The 21,981-nt window shown below is 38.0% G+C and overlaps 1 protein-coding gene across 2 annotated transcripts in view; it reads right to left on the reverse strand.

Moving 5' to 3' along the window:
• The window catches only part of klf12b (Kruppel-like factor 12b), a 71,022-nt gene that overhangs the window by 23,368 nt on the left and 25,673 nt on the right, over window positions 1-21,981 (reverse strand). For both annotated transcript variants that reach the window (XM_007227785.4, XM_007227784.4), the window contains exons 2-3: window positions 14,042-14,124; window positions 3,237-3,750 (exon numbers count right to left, since the gene is read on the reverse strand). In XM_007227785.4, coding sequence (XP_007227847.3) covers window positions 3,237-3,750; window positions 14,042-14,107 — 580 coding nt within the window. In that variant the 5' untranslated portion in view covers window positions 14,108-14,124. The remainder of the gene's footprint in view (window positions 1-3,236; window positions 3,751-14,041; window positions 14,125-21,981) is intronic.

A 21,981-nucleotide genomic window follows, 5' to 3' on the forward strand; every position in this document is an offset into this window, starting at 1 on the left:
TCTCACTGCAAACTAACCAAATCATCATTTATTTAATTCAGACCGAGATCCACTCTTTTGATCTAAGTTTGGTTCCTTAGTTTCTTACCATGGTTCACAATACCTACCATACAAATACAAATAACAATAAAGGCACCGTAATTTGGAACAAATGGTTACATGCATATTAACAGAATAATCTGCAACTTAAAACCAAGTCATCTGTCTGTGGGAATTTAATTTAGCAACCATATATAAACATAACATCTTTTGAGAAAACTCACTCAGAGTTAGATTTAGGGACAGCACCATCTCTCTCTCTAAGGTGCTCTTAACCCCCCCTAAATGACTGCCCACTGCATCTAGTCAATGGTGTTTATATACTGATATAATATACTAAAACTTTGTGTCCCATGACATTTGCCATGTCACCTGCAGAATATTGTGTAGGGCCTCCTGTATTGAATATGCACTGCAAAAAAACTAAATCTATAGTGTAATTATCTCATTTTAAAGCTTAAAAAATTATTTTGATCTTACCATGCATTGTATAATACTTTGCTTATTTCAATTAGAATTGTCATTTTATTTTAAGATATTTGAATGCAAAATAAGTGCAAAATGTCAATAGTCATGTTAGTCTGATTCTTTTTGCCAAAATTATTATTAATTATAATTTAGGGCTTACCTCGAGGATTTAACCTCAAGGGTCTTAATATAAAAAAAAAACTGTGGCTCCTATACAAAAATTCACGTCAATTGCCTTGCCATGAGCAAGCTGGTCAGTGTACAACACCAGTCACAAGATGGCAACTCACATACAGTACTGTACTATATAGTGTGGGCATTCTTGAGCCATCCCTTGAGGAAACACTTCTTGATCAATTTAGTACATACTAAATTATCGCAAAAATGATAATCTTTTTAATCATTAAATCTTTTGTCTCAAAGTGAATTGTTAGAACTGTGTAAACTGCAGTAGAAAAATCTTGAATATGTTTAAATATCATGTTTATAACAATGACTTAACTTAATTTAAGTGCTAATTGCTGAGATATAAGCGTTAATCATATATTAGCCACATTAGCTTTAGCCTATTAGCTTCACTAAATACATACACCAAGCATTTTAGTATTGGCTGATCAACTATCAATACATTTTTGGTTTGAATCACTACTTTAGCCTCATTTTTGCACAGCTACAGTATACTATGGCCTACCACTCTGTAGGCCCCACCCAGGCCTGACCTCGTTTCCCCTGCGCTTCAGTGAATCTCCCTGGGTGGAGCTTGTGTTGCTATGTGCCTGAGTGCTTACACTGCCACCCATCTTCAATATCCGCCCCACCCGATTACGCAAACGTTGTTTTTCCTCTCCTTCCTCCGCTCTCCTGCTGCGAACGACGCCCAAACGTTTAAAAGCTCTCGTCTTACGCTGCGCCCGGCCGTGCCCAGACCGTCGGGACCAGCAACAGTCCCAGATAAACAAGCGGTTTGGTAACAAACAGCTCCCCAGTGCCTGTCTCAGGCCGGACTCCGTTTGATAGCAACACCCAATGTCTGGTGGTTTTGTTGGGCCAGAGCAGTGAAAGAAAGCCCCACCCTGCAGGAAACCAGCTCCAAACAGCAGCCCCAGAGAGCAGCCGGTGAGGTCTTGGCCTGAGGAGCTCTGTGGGAAGCCTGAAATGTGTGCGTTTGATTAGGCCGTGTGGCACGGGGCCGAGAGAGCGGGTTCTCCGTTACCTGCGCTAGAGGCGATAGCGCCGAAGAAAATCTCACGCTTACAGGAAAGTCACTTTCATCTCCCAAATCTCATCTCCGCTCACCAGAAACGCATTAGTGCTCGGAGACACCCACAGCTCCGAGAGAGGGTCTTTACTCCGGCTAAAGCGCGCCGACATTCTCTCACAAGCCTCTTCTCTTTTCATGTCTGACCTCAAACCTGCACTCTGGCACAAAGACCCAGTCAGGGAGCAGCCAGGTCCAGACAGAAAGAACCTACTGTAAAACATCAGGAGCTGAAAACGAGCAGCTGAGGACAATCAAGCCCATATCTGAGTAGGATTAGAAGATCAGCAGCTGCATGGAGGAAGGAGAAAGGAGTAATGATGCCCCGTCTGCTGCTGTCTAGACCAGGCATCTTGAAATAGCTTGCTAGCTTTGATTTCTAGGGTTTTTTTTTTTTTTTTAGCTTAACACTGTTAATATTAAAAAATATATATTTTCTGGCCAATGGAGTTGGAGTAGACTCTCTGCCCAAGCTTAAACTCGACCTAGTGCCCAACCCAAACTTGGACAGAGATTTCCCACCACTTTCCTCAGGCCCTGTGTGATTAGGCTCAATAAAATGATATATAAAGACATATATATATATTTTTTTATATAAAGCTAAGGTGTGATTATTATTAAGTTAACAATATAGCAAAGTAACAGGCTACATACATCATTCTTGTAGTCAATTTGTCAGACGTTTAGGTCTATGGATCATTGTTTGCACTGTTCGTGTTTTAACTATTTAGTTAAAGAGTTCCATTCTTAATAAAGAGTGTTCTTAAATATTAGGCCTATGCTTCTTCAGTGTTGCACTGTTCATTAACATCATTCTGAACAGACTACTGCCCCATTCAAACAGCTTTGGATTTGTAGGTAAAAAAGGTCAATTTTAATGCTCTACTTAATAAAAAATGTGGGGTTTAAATCGGGCTCGGGCTCATAATGACGCTTTATGGGGCGGAACAAGACGGGCTTGGGCAATTCATTGAACATCCCTTCTTTAATCCATGGAGTTTGATTAATTAAATAAAATTCATCATAAATAAATGGAAGAAATGGAATTAAACATTGGTAAATCTGCTTATAACAAGCTAATCTTTACTGGAAGGAGACTACTGACTAAAGCCACCTATGTGTCTTACCTATGACTATTCTACAGGTTGACTTCAGTATAAGTGTTGCCCAGGTTCTTTACTGTTATTTCGTACTCTTCATGTTCAATTCTTCCTAAATAATGTGCTTAATTAAACTCTATTAATAACCAGTGATCCAACAAGTTCAATAACGTTGGCTAGCTGGCTTTTAATATGGATGAAATCTAATTTTTTGTTGATTCTACTAAAAATATTACAATATAACATTTTTCTAGGTATTTCTTGCTCTATCATAAAGGATTTGGGAACCCATGGTATGGACAACAATAAAATCGGACTCAAATCAGACCTAAAATAAATCATGAAGTGACGAGTGGTGAGTTCTCCCTTACCTTTGCCATGACCCTTAACATCATCCAGTAGAGGTAACATGATGCTGGAGTTGAGGTGGTTGGAGGGTGAGCGCACCGCTGTAGTGTACATGAGGGGCAGCGACTGCACCACCACAGGGATGCGGTGCACCTGGCTGGCCAGTTTGCTGGGGCTGGAGGGCGGCACCGGGTGAATGATGTGCAAAAACGGCTGCCCTCGGACTCCAGGAGGCGAGCCCACCAGGGGCCCGGGCGTCAACACGGACGGCATACCCGAAGAGATGGAGGCGATGACGGAGGGCGAGGAGGAGGAGGATGATGACGAAGAAGAGGAGGATGGTGAGAAGGCCGAGGTGATTGGTGACGCTGTGGCTGAAGGGGGGGATGTCCGAGACTTGTTGATTGACAGATCTACGGGTTCAGTCTGTGTTTGGAACTGTTCAGAAGAGAGGAGGTCTTCTGGTGGCTCCGCCTTCACTTTGCTCAGGAGGAGGGGCACTGCGTCCATATCAGGGTAACTGTGCACTTTGGGGGACTGTGGGAGAAAAAAAAAACATAAATAGGTTAGAGATGCCATTAAAAGAGCCTTAAAATAAACTATGACAATTAAAGTTATATGCTATTTTAAAAAACTATATATCTTTATTGTTTACTTGCTATACAGTGCAAACATCTTTATTTAGAATAGCTCAAAGAATGTATAATATAATATCAAATATTTAATTGTTTGGTATGCAAAAAACAGAAGTGTTGTGAGAAGGAATGGTAACAACAAAAGGGGTGAAAGCTTTACCATTTCAACATTTTCACCTTAGATATAATTTATGATAATGATGATAAAGTTTACTGTCTTTTTTATGGGTTCTTTTGTCCTTTATGTGCAGTGAGTAGTTCTTTTAAGTTAAATGGTTTTAAAAAAGCTCTGTAAAAAAAAAAAAAAAACTCTGGCTACATTCACATTACCAGGCTGAAGTGACTCAAATCTGATTTTTTGCTCAATGTGGCTTAGATCAGATTTTTTCAAGGTTGTGTGAACGTCCCAAATCCGAATCCAATTTTTTTTCAAATCAGATTTGAGCCACTTTCATTATAAAGCTTTCATTTATAAAGCTATGAGTCTCTCGTCTCTCTAATATGAGTTTTTTTGTTGTTGGTAAAGAAACACATTACACACAGATACAGATCACTTACATTTGTGAATGTGAACCATCAAAATCTGAGCAAAAAATCGGATTTGAGTAACGTGGCTTATAATGTGAACGTAGCCTAGAACAGAGCTTCATTGCTAAACTGAGATTTAAACATTACCCTAACTAACATGCCCTCGCTAAACTTGAAGTAACAAGACAAACACAGAGTTAATCATTCCTATCAGAGCATCAAAGTAACCAAACAAAAACCAAACTGACCTTTCACCTAGATAAGTTATCTCACACACAAAGCGAGAACATTTAAAGCCCACGTTGTGACCACATTATACTGTAAAAATAAAAAAAGTTGAGAAAACTCAAAATTTCAAGGTAACTTACTGCACTAGATTTTTTTTTAAGTTTTGAGGCCAACTCAAACATGCGGTTTGCCAACTAGAAATCTTTAGCACAGATAAAAAAAATTTTATAAGTAAAATTGTTGTGCCAATAAAAAGGTGTACATTAATTTAATCATTTAGTGGTGCAACACTATATTTTGGTTAATTTAACAAAGCAACTGGGGACTTGGAATTTATTTAGTCTATTTCATACCTGCCTTATGGTCAATCATATAAGATATAATAGATATAATACATATGCAAATTCCATTCCATGAGGAGGCAGTCTGTGGGGAAGGACTACACAATGATGATGAGTGAGAGGTAGGAGAACACGCCCAATATGCAAATAGCATGAACAACATCAGGTAAAAAAAGTTAATTTGGCCAATTTTTAACAAGAAATTTAATAATAATAGTTGAGGCAACTAGTTTGGTAAACTTTAGAGTACAATTCTTTTTTTTTTTTGTTCAGCTGACTTAAAAATCACCTGAAAGAGAACAATTTTAAGTTTAGTTTTTTTTTTACAGTGTATGAGCTGGAGGTAGAGGCGTTCTCACAACAGCTGTGTCTCTCCTTCTTTCTTCCCTTCACTCTCACTAAGACTCATCCCTCATGGCTCCACTCATATCTCCACTAAATCTGCTCTCTGCTGCAGCAAAAACATCATATGGGCCCAATTTCCTGACCTCCTTTGGCACTGTCACGTGCCTCAGAGGAGCTGTGTGCTGGTGGCTCACTCAGCACATCCCTCTCTACCCCCACGTCCCATCTCCACCCTCCCTCTCCCCGCACACCCACCCACCCTCTCACCCCCTGCTTTAAACACTCTCTCTCACACACACTCATACTGTACAGTTTTTTATTTTATATATATATATATATATATATATAATTACCATCAGTTTCCCTCCGAAAGATAACCAGCTTGGGCTGGTTATCTCTACATTCATCTTCATGCAGAGCAGGTATTTCTGCGAGATCTTTTTCTCCACCTCACGCAAAACAGAAAATACCTAAACTTGTTTATAAACCGCTCTGCGCTTCCAAAGAAGCTCTCAGACATCTGCTTTGGGAAACTTTGGGAAAGACCAGGTGATCTGAAGCTCAATGAAGGCTACACTGTAAGTCCACTGTTTAAGTTGAATTTGCTTAACATTTTTTTAAGTAATAGGGAATGAAAACTTGGGTTAGCATAAATTAAAATTTTATTTTTTGAAGTTATTACAATTAAATAAGGGTAGATGATTTAACCTTTTTATTCTTTTGTTATACCAATTAATTTGCTTAAAATGAAAAATTCTACTTGTGTATCTGCTTAAGTAACTTGCGTTCCAAATAAAAAAAAAATATGTTGATTTCTTTTTACTTTTCTTTTGAATTCCATTTTACTTAAATATTAATGAATAAATATTCACACTGTAAGCCTGGAAAGGGTAAATTTAGAGGCCAGACAGTTAATCATAATATACTGTATGATCTACAAGTTTTACCAAAGGTAGCACAGGGGGGAATGACTACACACTAATGGAGAGTGTCAAAAACTGGAGGACACACCCAGTATGCAAATACTTTGTGCAAGTAAAATAAAAAAAAAACTATATGAAGTAGTGCGCACACCATACCTAGCTTTAGTTTGAGTAAAGCATTTTCACACTTTTTCTTTGGACACTTTTAAGTCATTTACTGATAGTAGTTGGTTTGAAACATCATATAAATATGTTTGAAGCACTAAAGGTAAATAATATTGGTTGGGGAAGGAGATTTTTCACTTTTTCAGGTGTTTTTCTCAATGGGTTTCTTGTAGATTTAGCTTTACCGCACTGGGATGTGATCACTATTTTTAGACCATATATGGATTATGTTTATGTGTGAAGGGATTCCTGAGAACACAAGGTGCGATTTTGGACGGAAAATCCATCTATAGGGTTCTAAGGGTTAATATTTATGAGTTCATACTAATCATGGTTTTATAATAGTGTAACAGTGTGGATGGAAGGGCAGTCTGTTAACACTGAAGTCCTGACGGCTCTAGAGTTCAGGTCTCTACAGCTTTTCTGCCCAAAGTGCAGCAGCAGCAGCAGCAGGGCGATGCTGGAGAAAAAAATCGCTTTCAGACTGTCAGCTAATCATGACAGAGTAGCTCATTAAACTCACAGAGAAAAGTTCTCAAAGCACCACAGCAGCTGGAACGAATGTGCTGGTGGAGGAACCTGCCATTGCGCTGTTTATGCACTATGGAGAGATTTCAAGCCTAAAAGAGAAACTCACGGGTCGTGAATCAGCAGCACGCGGCACAATGAATCCGCTTCTTACGCACCGGAGCATCTAACGGCCATGACATGTGATTTTAAAACACACGGGTTATTCAGCCGGGAGTCTGGGGGCATTGTCACAGGTCAGGACCCGTGCCCTCAAGGTCAGGATTACAATACGTATTTGATTGAACAGGGAGAAAAGCTGGAGCTATTCTCAGAACAAAGCTCAGCCCTTCACACTGATGAGTGAGACAATCCTGCTAACAATCCCTCAATAGAAGCTGAAGGCTTTTCAATACGGGAGAGGTCAACTTGAATTTTTCCGCAGGCCTGTCTTTCCATGTAGGCAGAGTGCACGCCTTTGTATTGGTTTCAAAACTCACTTTTCACTCTTTTATAGTGACACAGTGACACTCTTTCACGGTGATAAAGGACAGACGCTTTATCATCGTTTTCCTCAAACCATGTTAAACAAAGAGGGCTGTTGCCATCAAGACAAAGCCTTACTAAAATAATGATAAAATAAAGAAATGTATCATAAAATTTGAAAATAAATTCAAAATATGCTACATATGATTTAAAATATGACACCCAGTAAAACATGTTTTTTTTTTTACATAGAGTTGCAAGAAAAAGTATGTGAACCCTTTGAGATTATACTTGGATTTCTGCATAAATCGTTCATTAAATATATTCTGATCTTCAGCTAAGTCTAACTAACAATAGACAAACACAGTCTGCTTACGCTAATACCAAACAAAACAACATGTTAACATTTACAGTGAAGGGGCGGGGGGAAGTATGTATTAAAACATGATTAACAGAAACACCCACTGAGTTAAAGACATCCGTGAGACAAGAGACACAAGAAAACAATGCAATATAAAATGATTTAAAAATCATTACCTTGAACTTCTACTCCCTCTATTACTAAATGTACACCATTATTCTTTAAGTCACTTTGGATAAAAGCATCTGCCAAATGTAATGTGATGAAAAGATATGAAAAATAATGTAATAGAATGAAAAAGACAAAAAACGAGGTCACAGATATAGTCAGAAGTGGTTTTTATAGTGTCCATAAAAAACACACTGAAACAGAAAACCCTAAACTCTACATTGTGGATAAATGAAAATACTGCATAATAATCTATACTCACAAATTAGTGAGTTAATAGTAATTATTAGCGAATAAAAAAAACTTGATGTCAGGGTACAGCATGAACCATCAGAAAGAGACTAAATATGTTTGGGATTTTTAGAGGAAAAGTAAAATTAAATATCCACATCATCAGTGTCCTCCAAATAAAAACCTTCTTAAATGTAAAATTCAAAAGTCAATATAGCAAGCTATTAGTCCGAAATATCTTTGAAGCATTTCTACTGGCCTATTCATTTTGAATTTGTGAAACACAATGTGAAGAACAGCTGCTGTGTTTGGGATGGAATGGTGTAGTGTACTAAAAATCCAAAAAAGTTAAGATACTACTAAATTGCTTTGGACAATGACAATATGTTGGATCCAGTGGTGTCAATCACTTAAAAAAATTGATTATTTTAAACAATATTCTGTAATTAATCACATTTTTTTTTACAAAATGTTCTTCTTTTGAAGACTTTAAAAGTGGCCAACAGCAGATATGGAATTATTGTACATTAATTTTAACTTTAATTCACTCTTTAAAAAGGAGTGAATTATGGAAGGCAACGTTGGGGCAAAGCTTAAGTAATGCATACACTGTAAGCCTGGGTAAGTTAAATTTACTTAAAAAAATTGAGGAAACTGGTTGCCTTAAAAAAGTTAAGTAATGGGTAATGAAAACTTAAGTTAGCATAACTTAAAACATCAAGTTATTACAACTAAAGGGGAAGCTGATTTAACTTTTTTATTTTTGTTTTATTGTAAGACTGAATAAGTTGAGTTTACTTAACTTTTTCTAAAGCAGCTGATTTGCTCAATTTTTTTTAAGTAATTGGGAATGAAAACTTGAGTTAACATAAATTAACACATCAAGTTATTACAACTAAAGGGGAACATGATTTGTGTGTAAGCTAGCCCAGGGGGAATCACTACACACTGATGGTGAGTGTCAGTCAGAAACTGTTGGACACACCCAGTATGCAAATAGATGTGACAGAAGCCAATGGAAAAGAAGCTGTTAATGACATCAGACTAAACTCAGTTATTATAAGTTGGTTCAACTCAAAGATTTCTGTTTGAATGTATTTGTGCCCACAAAGGTTCAACTAACTCAAAATAGTTAAGTATTGTTTAGAAATCTCCAATTTTATGTAAAACAGACTTAAATCATTTGAGTTCAAACAACGTTTGGTTTTAAAGTGTAGAATTATCTTTTAGATTTTAGTTCAAACTAGTTTAAATATGTTAAAAGTCAAATCATTTCATGGTATATTTTGGATTTCGCTGCTTTACACACAAAGCAAAACATGGACACAAACATCCAGGCCAAACAAGCTGCTTTCTATTTGCATTTCAGGCAATTAGCAACGTGCTAATGAGCGTTTTCTGAAAGGGAAGTGCCCCTAATTCCAAATCTGTCTCGCACGGATCAACCTCAGCGTCTAATTGAAAGACTTGCTTGTGAACCTCGTTTGAAAGAGAGCGACTCCAAGGCTCGTCTGAAAAAAAGGATTGTGTCCTGTTGAGCACGGTGACCGTGACACTGGTCATCTTTTTTTAAAGGGAAGCAGCAGCAGCATTTCATTTTACTTTAGTCTTTTTGTTGCTACAAAATAAGAGTCTCGCTGGTTCAACAAGTGCAGCGTGATCAGGCAGAGCTTTTCTGAAGCTAAGAAGGAGAAGTTGGTGCACTCTGCCATATTGAACTCTCCCTCTAGCACTACTCAATTCCATCTGATGTACCCTTTGGTGTATGCTTCAGATACGATACGATAGTTTAGCTGTCTTTTTTTGTTTGTGTGTGTTTGCGTCTGTGTGAAAGTGTGTGTGTGTGTGTGTGTGTGTGTGTGTGTGTGTGTGTGTGTGTGTGTGTGTGAAAGCATCTACTGCAGCGTTGTTCCTCCAGCCTGTTTAGCCCAAGGCTCTTAAAGACTCCAGAGAAGAGCTCTCCCATCTTCAGTTCACTGACAACAACAACAACAACGTCATCCACGTTATTCAACTGGTGCTCTCAGCTCCTCAGATACGCCAGTTTACATATATATTCACTGATCAGAGCAGCGTATTAAACGCTGAGCATCTGCAGCTTCTTTTACACTGTGATCACATTGAATTTGACATACAATGCATTGCACGCATTCGGCAGTCTAGTCAAAAGCTCTGTTACTGTTAAAAGATCATGCATTAGAAAATAAACTTAGAGTTAGACTTCAAACAGTAAAAAAGTAAAGGATGATGCATTCTTTTCAACACTGCCAGATTCATGTATTATTTCTGTTTTGCACAAAACTTTTTGAGAGAAAATAGAGAAGAAAAGCAGCTCCAAGCTAAAGTGTGATTTGAGCTCCCCAAGAGATCTGAGGCTTCAGATAACTTTTAGCAGATCTTAGTTAGCTCAAATTAGCTTAATTATCTCAATATCTCAGAAGCAGCACTCTGACCATAAACTAAGTACAGTATCTATGTCAGAAAAGCAGAAGAAGAAAAAGAAGAAGAAGGCCATATGATGTTCATAATGTATTTATAACCTCAGTACGTAATGTACTTTTATTTTGAGACAGCAACAGTGAAAAGGTCAAAATTAAGGATTTCATTTCTAGAATTTAAGAAAAAATGCTATAAATGCTGATTAACACCTTAATAGGCCAGGATTTTTGTCAATTGTCTGCCTGACATTACACTACTAAATCTATTTAGAGGGTTTCTATTTAAGTTACATAAAAAGTTTCATGTTTGATTAGGAACATTACTGAAAAAATAAATAAATAATTGTAATTGTAATAGAAACAAAAAAAAAGTAAATCTGCCAAAAAAATGTCAAAATATATTGAATAAAATCATAAAATTGACTCTTTCCTAAACTTTTTTAAATTTTAAAATCAATATTTTTTTCCTGAATACAAATCAAATAGCTCATTTCCTCCAAACCTTTAGTTTCATTATGTTTGTATATTTTTTACTTGCATGGTTCATTTTATGGCCTTGTTGATGCACAACTGACATTCAACATATGGTTAAGTTGCATAAGTTGCAGTTAATAGACAATCAGTTGAATGTTCAACAAGGCCATAAAATGGACCATCCAAGCAAAGTGTAACCAAAAAAACTAACATAACTGCACTGGTAAAGTATCTAAAATGAAAATGCACAAAACCTCACAAAATTCCCTACTTTCATTTTCAATCAAATCTAATAACACTCTAATTCAACGTGTCTGTGGGAGCGCCAGCATACATTCAACCCGAGCCCATTTCCTGCTCTTCTTTCTGCACCTCAACAGAAAGCAGCATTTCTCTAAACCTCAGCTGCCCCCTCCTTTCACTTTCACGCCTCCTCAACTCCTCAACTCTACCGGTTCGCTCTCTGTCCCAGTGCCTCTCACTTTATTTGGGGATGGTGTCTGAGCAGGAGCTTATTTTCGCTAACCTGTTGGGGTGAAGACTCTTGCTGGCACTATCCATTTCCAGCAAGGCCTTGGCAAGACGCCACACAAATGAAGAGCGTATCATCAGCGTCTGAGCTGAAGGCCTGCTGTGAGATCAGCTCCAAAAAGATGCTGCGTAGGCTGCACACTTCACACTGTAAGAACTTCTACCTGAAGATATCTGGAGAGAGCTACTAATATTATAGTGCTGGTGCATTGATGCTAATAGACTGTAGGTTGAAAAGCAAAGAGCAAAGTAGAGCCTGCTTTCACGAAGCAGATAAGAAATAGTATGCAGGTAAGACTTGGGCCCAATCCCATTTTACCCCTTGACCATACTACTTACCCCTAGCCCTTCATTTTGAGGGTAACTCTTAGGGGTGTATTGATTCACATAAACCCGAAGCAATCTTTAGAATTAGCCCATTTTCTCTCTATATACATACAGTTTTAACACCCGACTGAATCTACCATTAGCTTAGCGGGTTAGCCAATTCACCCGGGAAGCTCTACCCCCTTTAGCTGGATTTCCAAGTACTAAACGCAGCCGGTGCGCTAAACCAACCCCCACCGGTGCGTTAGCAGCATCAGCCAGTCATACAGATGGAATAACTGTATGTTAACCTGTATCTTAAAAGCATGTAATGTTTTTGTTTTATGTAACTAAAATGTCAGTATATAGAGGGGTTGGACAATGAAACTGAAACACCTGGTTTTAGACCACAATAATTGATTGTGGTGACGGACAGTTCTGGTGGAAACAGGAGAGTTGAGGTGCACATTGAATTCTGCTGTGATTTGATCAGCCGTGGTTTTATGTTTTTTGGATACAATCCGGGTTAGCACCCGAACATCCCTTTCAGACAGCTTCCTCTTACAGCGTCCACAGTTAATCCTGTTGGATGTGGTTGGGCCTTCTTGGTGGTATGAAGGATTCACAGAACGACCCACCACCATGTTTAACAGCAGAGAAAAAAACATCTTAAACAGAGCTTTGGAATCGAGCTTGGAAACATGTTTATTACAACGCTGCTGTTTTTTACTATTTTTGATCACTGAATTTGTTGCCAGGCACCTTGTTGGATAACACAGGTTAACACAGTGGTAAGAGGAAAAAGTTATTGACTGTGAACTGCACACCTATTTATTAAATGTTCTGATAAACTCATCAGTCCAGAACAGGCACGGACATGTAGAAAGAGGAAGCAGCGATCGTGATATGAGCCCCGTCTAAAACGAAGAGAAAGAAGAGAGGAAAAACAGACACGGAGCTCGACTCCAGCAGCAGCAGCATCTCTGTGCATCTGTGCTTGTGTCTTGCCAAGATGGTGGGCCTGGCTGCAGTGGCCCTGACTGGAAGCCCTGGGAGCATTCCTGCTCCAGCTGTGGCTCTCTCCCCAAAACCCTGCACTCCATCAGGGACAGCCCCTCCCCACGTACACACACACACACACACAGACCATTCCACGCCTGGGAACAATTAAGGGTATCACAGCAAGGAGAGCAATATTGGGGGTTAAGGGGTGGGAAGGGTGTTCAGGATAAAAGCATTGCTTAAAAAATGTGTGGTTTCTTGAAGAACTTATAGGAGCTCCTCTAAGATCTCTAACATTCCTAAATGCTCTTTGAAGTGTCTCTATGAATTCTTGTTTCTCAAAGAACACGTTTTTTTAAAAGGACTGTAGACCACCTTTAGGGTACCATAATAATTGGATGTCCAAAGACACACCTAAAATGACTACATTACTGAGAAACATTTGGAGATTCTTTAATTCTTAAGATTTTAAGAGCCTCCTAGAACTATTTGTCTTCCTAAACCTTTTTTGATTTTTTGTAATGTACCTTAAGAGGTTTTTCCACGGCTTTAAAATGAAAATGCACTGTAAAAAAGACTCTGCAGGCTCCTCCAAAAACTTCAAATGTTCATTCTCATAAAAGTGCCTGTAAAAACTTTTTGGGTCCTCAAAGAGAGGGTTTTTCAGTTTTAAACTATAGGGGGACTCCTTAAGGTGCTTTGTGGAACATTTTAAGAACCAGTATTTTTAAGCTTTCTTGAAGGTCCCCTTTTGACAACCTAAAAGGTTCTCATAAAACTTATACTTTTACCAGTGCACACTGTAAAAAATGCATTTTCATCTCCAAATCAAAGCAAATTAAATGTTCCTTAGTGATCTTGAAGGTGGCTGTAGAAGTTTTAAGAGTTTTTTTTTCACAGTTTCATACTGGGTTCCTCTAAGAGCTTTTTCTTGTAGGTTCCTTGGAGAACCCTAAGAGAACCCTAACATTCCTTTTAACAGTGATAAGAGAGTGATAGTGAAGTAAAAAGTTGGATTAAATTGCATTAAACTGCATTAAAGGCATCTTAATGGCAACAAACTGTTCTTAACTCATATTGTTCCAAAATTGTATTGGTCTATTTGACTTAAAATGACTTAAAACACAGTTTTAATAACAGCAGCAACCTGTTTCCTTACCCCTCTCTCAGATTCCAGCAGCTCTGCTTTAACTCGGACTGCAGGCATTCCGTCCAGCATTAACATCCTGTTATTGATGATGTCTATGGAGAGAGAGAGAGAGAGAGAGAGAGAGAGAGAGAGAGAGAGAGAGGTGAGATGGGAGAAAGGTGAGAGAGGCGAGCAACAGCGTAGGCCACGTTCACCATGACTAAGCGGCCGTGTGTGATCCTCTCACCTTTTCCGCACCCGAGCGAACTGCCGCTCTCACTCAACAATAACACAGACTACAATAGAGCAGGCAATGATGTCACGACGGCATGTAGTTAATAAACACTTCAGCTTTACAGCCCTGAGTAAACAAACACATCTGTGCTGGCACTGAAGACCCCAGACTCGGGGGGCACCGGTGGGTTAGTGCTGCACGATGTTACAGAGAGGAAGGGAAGCGGTAAAGGGGATGAAAAGGACCAGACAACAAACTGGGTGACATCCTGAATTCCACGTGTAGGAATTTTAATAGCTTTAGTTTAGCTTAGCTTATAAATAACTATATTTTTTCACAGTAGCATTTATTAAGCATTTACTAATGCTCTACATCATGATATTTATATTTGTTAAGAAAAAAATCAGCCCACTTTTTAGGAGCTGCTGTGCCCCCGTTGTTTATATATCACTCAAAAACAATAAGAACCACTCACTGCTTTAGCACGACTTGTGATCTATCTGCACAACGTTGCCTCGAGGCAGCATGTTACAAACCCTTGTTTTAGAAGGTACATAAAACCCTAAAATAACGTATTTGTCGCACTATAAGGGGCACCAGATTATAAGGATGGTGGTGGGAGGTAGCCAACTAAGTTAGCTAAAGCTAAGCTAAGTAAACAAAACTATAATAAAAAAAATATTTTCTTTTAAAGTAAAATGAGTGCTGGGTGTTAATCTACACACTTTCTCTCCTGAAAACTGTTTATTTAGGTGAGTAAAGCAATTCCATTCATTTACAATAAGCTTAAATTCCAGAATTAGCATTTGTGGCTAACTGTCAGCCCGATAGCACTACACTGAGGAACCTTGAGTGCTCCAGTAAGCCAGGGCGTTTTCAGATAGCGGTTCATCTCACGTAGCTTGTTTTAACACGGTAAACACGCAGACTACAGGCCGATAATACTCTAAACCTCTAAACGGTGAAAGACCTAACGCGGTTAGAAGGTAATGCTAATGCTGCTCCAGCAGTGCTAGCCGGGGTTAGCAGCAGGCTACCTCTGAACGGCAAAAGCACATTTAGGGGCTAATGCTAATTCTGCTCCAGTTTCAAGTCTCGGTGCTGGAGAACTTCACTGAAAGTCCTGTATAACACTGTACTTCAGCAGAGTGGCTTTACTGCTCCTTAATACCTAGCTCTTTTTAGACAAATATTTTGGTTATTTGGACCTTATATGAAGGTCTGCTTCAGTTTGAGTGTGATTAAAAATTAAAATAAAATACTTCAGCTGCAGCACATTTGCTAATGTTTTTCAATTAGCTCAATTTAAAATGTACTTATGACCAAACAGTAGTCGTAACTAACTAAAACAAAATATAATTACAGTAAATTATATTCTTGATGCATGATGAAGCCTACAATGTCAATATATACAACATAGCAAATTATTTCCTACATAATCAATCAAAAATAAATTGAAAAAAGCACTATTAACCGATTCACAGTAACTGTCCGCAAATTTTTAATCTTTTGTGAACAACCTCTAAACTCAGATTAAAGCAACACACTGACAAATTACCAAATTACTCTAAACCAAATACTTCAAATACTGAGAGCTTTCCTTCAATTATTAATAAACTGCAAGAACAACTGCAGAACAATCATTCAGGCTGAGGAATGTGTTCAGCGTGAGGAACATCTGTGAGGAAGTATTACAGGTGAAAGGCAGAACAATACACACACCTGACAAATTGCTGGGTAATTTCCATGAATTGTGATATATGTTGAATCTGAAAGGGCAGCAGAACTTGGCAGAGAGTTGCACACGCGCTCGCATTCCTGCGGCCTGCCTTGCATAATGCAGCCTGAACCATTTCCTCTACTCTCAGATAAGACAAAAAAAAGCTCTGAGCTGACCTGCTGTGTGGCTCTAAGGAAGCACCAGGGCAACACACACTTACACACTTACACACACACATACTGTACATACACAACCTTTGCTTTTTTAGAAGTGGTTGGAGGAAGCCCATGACATTTCACTTTTTATACATCCACACAAGACAAGGCTTTCTTATAGAAACCACTTCTCTATGAAAACTGCCCTTAGGTGGCATTACGTTGCAACAAAGGCTGTAAAAGCTTCTTCTTAGCGCTCGCTCCCCCCTCTGGACCGGACTCAGCCGGCTCTCACATGAAAAAAAAAATAAAAAAAATAAAAAAAGAGACAAAAAAGGCAGCCACAACCAGAGACAAGCGCTGAGACAGGTTTAATGAACTGGTTGAATCTGATTACAACCTAATATACTTCTCCGAGCTTGGTCTCAATGGGAAGATGAAACGTTTTAGCAGTCCCACTGAGGCCGTCTCTTCCTCTCTGTCTACTCAATTTTGCCGTAGTAAAAGCCCATAACGGCTCCATCCGGAGGACACTGACATTACACAGTCAGAAGAACATACTGGAAAGATATTCCCAGTTTCTGATGCTAATACAACTTTTGCTTTGCTTGGATCAATATTGTCCAACTTGACTCAAACTGTAAGCAATCAAGAACCATTGGCGATTGTCTATTATATGGTTTTGTATTGGCAAGAACCTGGCGATAAAAAAAAAAAAAAAACATTACACAGCACTTAGCAGAGACTTTTTTCAAAGCGGCTTACAAATAATGATGTATATTTAGCAATAGAGGACTTAGAAGTTCAAAGCAAAAAAAAAAAAAAAAAAAATGACAGAGCCTACAGGAGGCCAAAGGGGAAATAATTGGTGGATTTGAGATTAGAAGTAGTTAGTGTGTTAGAGGTGTTAGGAGAGTAAGTGCTCTTTGAAGAGCCCAGTCTTCAGGAGTTTATTAAAGATAGTGAGAGATTCTCCTGATCTGGTAGTAGAAGGTAGTTAGTTAGAGGTGTTAGGAGAGTAAGTGCTCTTTGAAGAGCTCTGTCTTCAGGAGTTTCTTAATGGTAGTGAGGGATGCTTCTGCTCTGGTAGTGAAAGATAGTTTGTTCCACCATTGGGGAACTAGGTATGAGAATATCTTATGATACAAGTGTTAAAATTGGATATACATGAGATAGAAGTCCAGCACGGTTTGGGACTGAACGTCATTGTAATACGTTGTAATGTGGTCTGTAATGTGGCTAAAATGAGATCTTGTGAGTAAGATTGAACACTGATCTGATCTCATGACCAAACGAGGGCTATTAGTGTGTAATACTAGACATCGAGCTGCATTTAACATTCATTGATCCACAGTGTGATGTGTGTATTGGTAATACATTGATAAGAATAGTATATGAATCCTTTGGCATTTCATGGTTTTCTGCATACGTTTGTCCTAAAATGTGATCTGATATTTATATTCATGATATTTAGGTCAAGGGTATGGATAAATATAATGTGCGTAAAATAATACCACTAAAAATAGATGAACACACTCATTCAACAGTCCAAGAGATTGTGATTGGAAAAAGTAAGTGAACCCTTGGAATCATTAGCTGGTTGACCCCCCTGGCAGCAGTAACCTCAACCAGGAACTTCCTGTAAATGTGGACTAGACCTGACAAAGACATTTTACCCAATTAGTCCTGGCAGAACTGCATTAGCTCTATCATATTAATTGGAAAATTAAATGTACTGTATGTTTCTCTTTGGAGCAAATTTATAGAATTTGAGATATAAACTTTGACTTGGCCACTCCAAAAGGAGGATTTTATTTTTTCTTTAGCCATTTTGCTGCTCTGGTCTTGGATGGATGGATAGATGGATGGATGGATGGATAGATAGATAGATAGATAGATAGATAGATAGATAGATAGATAGATAGATAGATAGATAGATAGATAGATAGATACTTTATTTATCCCGAAGGAAATTTAGGTCTTTTGGGTCATTGTCCTTTTGCATGACCCAACTTCTACAGAGTTTCAGCTGATGTACAGACACTCTCACATTTTCTTGTAGTTTTTTTTTCTAAAGGTAATTTCTAAATGTAAGTCTGTGCAAATAGACAATTGGCGATTATTTTAGAAATCAAATCCACACATATGGTGCAGGTCAGTAAAGCATACCCAATCAGAAACTGAATCTGAAGTGGAATCTGTTCAGTGACACAATAGTGTCTTTTTGAGAATTGCCACCATAATACAAAACATATGATATATATATATATATATATATATATATATATATATATATATATATATATATATATATATATATATATATATACTTTAATATACTGACTATTTCTTACACCCTTATTCTACTTTATCGTGGGCAGGAACTTATTTGAACAGTACGTTGAGCATTATGTCTTGAAGCAAGTTTGAAAATAATATCCTGTAACCTAATTTGCATGTTTATCCATGCATCCTTTGACATGAGCAAAAGTTTTTAACAGTCCAACAGTCCAGAAACAGGACCTATGCAGTTGCGCCCAGTGCAACAATGAAAGCCAGTCTCCGTGGGAGGTGTCCTAAGGTAACCCGCTCCCTTATTATTTTTGCAGCAGCACATGAAGGAATGCAAGCAAAGCAGATATGCTCTAAACATCTCTATTACACTCCAGTGCAGGCGTGGGCCGCTGAGCAGCGGCGGCAGGGTCTAATTCTGGTCTTCTGTTAAAAAACTGTCTGGTTTTAAACTTAATGTATGAAATGTAGGAGTTTATTTGACTACTATGACAGCTGTAGCTTTTGTGTTCCAAACTAGGAAACACAACTTTGAGTTCAAACAGTGGTGTAACAATGATTTTTATTGGCTCCAGTGGTTGGTTTTTTCTTTTTTTTTTTCACGTGAATAAATAATGTGACTAAGTTTACATAGGCTGGTGACACGCACACACACACACACACACACACACGTTTCTTCTTTCCTAGTTGTTGACGTGTGGAATATGGAGCTAGACTAGCATTTATTTTCTTTATTAAAGCTCTCAGTAACTCAGCACATTACAATATGCTAGTTTAAAAAAGCATTTAATCTACCCTGAGATAATATAATAGAAAAACAAAACATTACAAGTAAAAGTAAGTACTGTGCCTGTCCCAAAAATACAGGAAAATCGTGATTTATCACGATTTTCATGATTTTTATGATCAGAGAATATTGTTGCTAATAATACAATAAAAACATATTATTAAAGCTAAATCTTAGAAAAAAGAAAATATGTGATTAATTATGATTAATCAAATAATTAATCAAAAGATTGTTTTTTTATTGATAGCCTCTATTAAATACTTTGTGATACACTGCACTCCACAGTTTGCAGTGAATTTTAACAGTAATCTAGTAACTATGAGCCAATTTTAAATAATGTTTTGATAGTTTGAGAACCATACTGTAGGTCACACATAACTAATGCCAGGAGATCTAGGCTATTTAAGTCTCGTCTTAATTTACGATAAAAATGTTAACAATATGTCTATTTTGACGTTGTTGTATAAATTCGGTTTGATTCTTTGTTTCCGTTGTTTAATGCAAAACTATACATTTGATCTCCTTATTTTATAATGGAATAATGAGGGAATAATGGAATAATGCCACACCTGGTTCTGAATCAGTTTTTCAGTTAACAATCCTTTTGCTCCAACATTTAAGCATGTGAAAATGACAAGAATGTATTTATTTTTTTACTAAATATTAATATTATACTCTTGTTAAACTTGTATCATTAAAGCTGAACGTTTTTACTTCAATTACATCTTGATTGCTTCATTTTATTTAATTCACTGAGATGTTATAGAGAGGCAATATGACAAAAACTGTGCTGGGTCCAAATCCTTGATCCTTCTCTCCGGGAAGCAGACTCGAAAGCCCTGACTTGGAGCCAAATCCACCAAAGCAGTTAGCACGTCTTAAAATGGTTCGCACATGAAATTTCACTGACAGTGGTCAATGAACTGATCCTGCCAAAAGACTGGTCATGGTGCCAGCTTTCACATTAGCTAAGGAAGCATGGAAGCTGGTGCATGTTGGCCTCTTGCAGTTTTTATACCAAACAAACGTGATGGAAGCAGCAGAACGAAGCGTCTTCTACTCCGAGTCGATCTAGCAGTAACTGTGCAAAGCCCTGATAAGTTAATTAAAGGGTGTTGTGGAGGAAAAAATGTGATTTGCTCTGAAATCCAGTCTTAGTCTCCTGATAGCCAGAGAGAAGCCTCCCCAGGTAATCTGGCTGTATTGGACACGTATTGTGATCAGGATGTCCAATGGCTTAAGGTAGTGGTGGACCGAGATAATGTTGCCATGGAAACCTAAGTTGGAGCTCAGGGGCTTCTAGTCCCTCTGATAGACGCTCGCTGGTGGCTTTGCTGGTGACCAGAGACCTTACTGTCTGACAGAAGGCCATTTTACGTCCATTTGGGTCTTGAAATCCAACCATAGATGTGCCTTCAGTTCCCATAACGTAAGGTGCCATCGAAATGGTGATCAGAAGGGACATCGGATAAATGAGGCAACCTCTAGCCCAACTAACCTTGCAGTTCTCCCACAGGATATCACCAATGGGAAATCAATAAGGAGAGCAAGCACTCAGTTGCTTCATGAACTTATAAGCTGAGTATGAAGAACAGTATGAACTAACTAGAGTGGAGGGTCAGTGTAACGTTTATTAATTTAAATAAATTTTCAGACCGTTTGAGGCTAAACGCAAAAACGTATTTCATGTGGTGCAGTGTAGCGCTGCACGATACTGGAAAAAATTGACATTGCAAATGTTCTTTTTTCGACGATATATAAACTATAATAATATTTATAATAATATTAAACAATGCAGGGCCCATGATGTCAAAAAAACGTATGATCTCATGTCCGAACCAATCAAGAACTGAGTCAGTGCGAGCACCCAAAACAGTAATCAACCCTTTAAACAGATAAATTAAAAAGATAAGATAAATAAGAGCATTTTTCTGGGGTTAAAAGCGTAAATTCAGCTGTAACTGAAAATATCTGTAATATCTGCAAAACTGTGCTGGACTGAGGTGCACAGCTTTTGACGTGCCCAGGTTTACAAGCATGTGCCCAACCATGTGGATGATGGAGGCTCCTCCCCCCTCCCCCTCGTGCTTCTCAGGCAGCAGCAGCCTGGCACTCACACAGACACAGAGACAGCGCTGTGTATCTACATTGCAACATGACGTGTTTGATTTAATTGCCTTAAGTAATATTGCACGTCCTGCGATGTCACTATTGCGCATGCGCACATCGCGATGGCGATGCTTAAACGATATATCGTGCGGACATACTGTCGAGTACAAGGAATGTGTTTTTTCCATTTTTCAAATATTCGTTTTTTCATCTCTGCTTCCTCACAATCGTAGTTTCAAAAATTTTGAAATTTTCTTTATTTTCTGATTAAAATTTTTCACATTTTGCAAATTGCATTATACCATCAGATTTGTGTTACAGGATACAAAATTGGACAAAACCTGAAAATCGAGAAGAGATTCAACTTTTTTCATTTTTCTTAAAATTCTGTTGATAATTTAAAAATTGGTTAAAAATTGGAAGAAAATCCATTTCTTCTTCATTTTAAATTTAGCTTTGATACAGTCAGAAAATTAAACTCTTAAACATTACACTGACCACGTAGCATAGTAATAATAGTTAGCTGTCATTTAAATAAATTAACTTCAATTGATTAACACTGCAATAAGATTAACAGATGGAAAACGCCATAGCATAGCATTACTTAAATAATGTGCTTAAATAGGACGACACATGCCATTTACTGCAATTCATTTGAACTTGAAACTCTTG

The sequence above is a fragment of the Astyanax mexicanus genome, chromosome 11 (assembly GCF_023375975.1).
Source record: "Astyanax mexicanus isolate ESR-SI-001 chromosome 11, AstMex3_surface, whole genome shotgun sequence".
In the NCBI taxonomy this organism is placed as follows: domain Eukaryota; kingdom Metazoa; phylum Chordata; class Actinopteri; order Characiformes; family Acestrorhamphidae; genus Astyanax; species Astyanax mexicanus.